Source organism: Scardinius erythrophthalmus, assembly GCF_964197995.2.
Source record: "Scardinius erythrophthalmus genome assembly, chromosome: 10".
NCBI classification, from domain to species: domain Eukaryota; kingdom Metazoa; phylum Chordata; class Actinopteri; order Cypriniformes; family Leuciscidae; genus Scardinius; species Scardinius erythrophthalmus.
The window spans coordinates 434,180-436,679 of NC_138230.1; the positions used below are offsets into that span (position 1 = coordinate 434,180).

The window sequence follows — 2,500 nt, forward strand, 5'->3', positions numbered from 1 at the left end:
GATGCATCCTCGGTAAAAGAGGCGGGTCAAGAACACATCCGGGGATTCGAACTGGACTTGGCTAGATGTGAACTTTGAATTGGAACAGTACTAGGGCAGCAACTGATGACGTTTCACAAGTCCACAAGAACACAAGTACAGACAAGAACGCATATTGAGAAACGGCTAGTGTAAAAGCGCGGAAGACAAAGCTTGAATGTCCAGGTGTGTCCCTCTTTGGCTGATGTACTTTCAAGATGGAGGCGCAACATGGCTGCCGCCACTTGAGTTCGACTCGCTCGTGTGTATTCTAAATGGCAGATTCTACGCTTACGAGAACACTTGATTAGTTGGTGGAAGTAAATGCACATTAATGATCACATATCACTTTTTAAAGAACAAAGTGTTTTTTGTAACGAATCAACTTAAAAAATTACACAGTCTAGCTTTAAGCACAGCAGAAGCACAGATGTCACTATTTCCAGAGAACGTCTTCTGTTTCTACAACCTGTGAGTGTGTGTGTCTGTGTGTGTGTGTGTGTGTGTGTGTGTGTGTGTGTGTGTGTGTGTGTGTGAGTTTGTGTGTGTGTGTGTGTGTGTGTGTGTGTGTGAGTTTGTGTGTGTGTGTGTGTGTGTGTGTGTGTGTGTGTGTGTGTGTGTGTGTGTGTGTGTGTGTGTGTGTGAGTTTGTGTGTGAGTTTGTGTGTGAGTTTGTGTGTGTGTGTGTCTGTGTGTGTGTGTGTGTGTGTGTGTGTGTATGTGTGGACACTTAAGGTCCATTCAAGGTTCAGGTCTCTGTCAGTTTCCCAGCTTATAAAATGTAATAAATGTTTTTCTTATGTTCCCATTAAGTTATGAAAACATTATATCTGAATATTCTCTAAATGTGAAGGGAACATTTTTCTTCAGTGATTATGGGCCGTTAAAGTTTTTCTGATCATAACTGTTCTTCAGCATGACTCTCAGGAGAGGTTAGGTTTTTTATCTTAGGCCAACGCCTTCCCCCGGATCGCTCTCCTGGCTTTCCAGTTTAAATTAGGAAGGACGCAGAAATGCACTGGCCACCGCATGTTTTTGTTGAGACTGAGTCACCTACGTCAATAACAGATTCCATCCTTTTCTTTATTAAGGAGTACAAAATCTTTGATTAGATTTGCTCCCAACCAGCGAACCAAGCCATACCCCAAAGAGTCCTAGCCCAGTAAACCTGGCCAGGCATTGTACTCCCAAGAATCCCTTAAATTTTATCCTTAATAAGTTTCTGATTTCAGAATCCAGCCACTGGCTGTATCCAGCCCACTCAGATCCCATCTTGTGAGCCGGAATTCTGACCGAGCTCCTCCCCCCCCCCCCCCCCCAAAAAAAATACAAATTTTTTTTTGTAAAAAACCTAATTTTTAATTTTAATACGTTTCCAATTTCAGAATCCAGCCACTAGCTGTACCTGGCCCACTCAGATCCCATCTTGTGAACCAGAATTCTGACCGAGCTTCACCCCCCAAAAAAACTTTTTTATATATATATATATTTTTTTTAACAATATTCATAACCCCATATTAACTTCTCTTTATTGAAAAGTACAAAGTCCTTGATTAGACTTATTCCTAGCCAGCAAACCCAGCCACATCCCACTGAATCATGGCTCGATAATCCTGGCCCAGCATTGTACTCTCAAAAAGTTAGGGTTAGGGTTAGGGTTAGGATCAGGATTCTGCTCGTCTGACATCAAAGCTCATAATCACAACTTTACTGAAAGAGTCACAATATTTGTTTTAATCAGGATTAACTCAATAACTGATATTTATTATCTGCTCATTTAAATGAGACCTGAGAAAGTTATAACTGATCTAATGTCATTATGATTAATTATCTTTCACATGCAATCGGAATTATCGTAAAAACGAGTTTCCTAGTAGGAAATTCCTAAACACCAGGGCCCGTATGTATAAACCTTCTCAGAAATGCTCTTAAGAATAGTCTTAAGCTTTGACTTGTGTCAAATAATTATTGGTAAAAGTAGGACTTCTCTAAGAGTTGGAGACGTTTATAAAGAAGCAAAAAGCAACTTTCAGCAAAGGCTAAGACTGACACTTCAGTGCTGTGAACTAAGACTACACTGATGTCACATCTAATGCAATTATAATAAAATTGTTTAATTAAGACACTGACACTTTAATATCTAAATGTATTTTTTTAAATTGCTTTGCATTGTGCAATCCTTTTCTTTTGATATACGTCTCCTCGTTTACAGTTGCAATCCTCCTAAAAGTGTCTTAATCTGCTGCGAGATTGAAGATCAGTGACTGTAATACAGAAGATGAGGCAGATTCACCCTTTATTCAAATAGTACTAAAAATGTGTTAAAGATTTTGTTGCATATTGTGCATATTTCAGACTAGGGATTTTCTACTATTATGTTTCCAACTAGGAAACTCGGGTAACACTCTATTTGACAGTGTCCTTGTCACATGTGTTACATGTATTTACCACAGTAATAACAGTACATTATGCATAATTACATG

At 39.2% G+C, this 2,500-nt stretch overlaps 1 protein-coding gene across 1 annotated transcript in view; it reads right to left on the reverse strand.

Moving 5' to 3' along the window:
• LOC308696814 (NLR family CARD domain-containing protein 3-like) overlaps positions 1-1,442 on the reverse strand; it is a gene marked incomplete at both ends in the record, with an annotated part of 21,097 nt that extends 19,655 nt beyond the window's left edge. The window contains one exon of the mRNA XM_081375715.1: positions 1,423-1,442. Coding sequence (XP_081231841.1) covers positions 1,423-1,442 — 20 coding nt within the window. The remainder of the gene's footprint in view (positions 1-1,422) is intronic.
• Between the last annotated feature and the right edge of the window lie 1,058 nt (positions 1,443-2,500).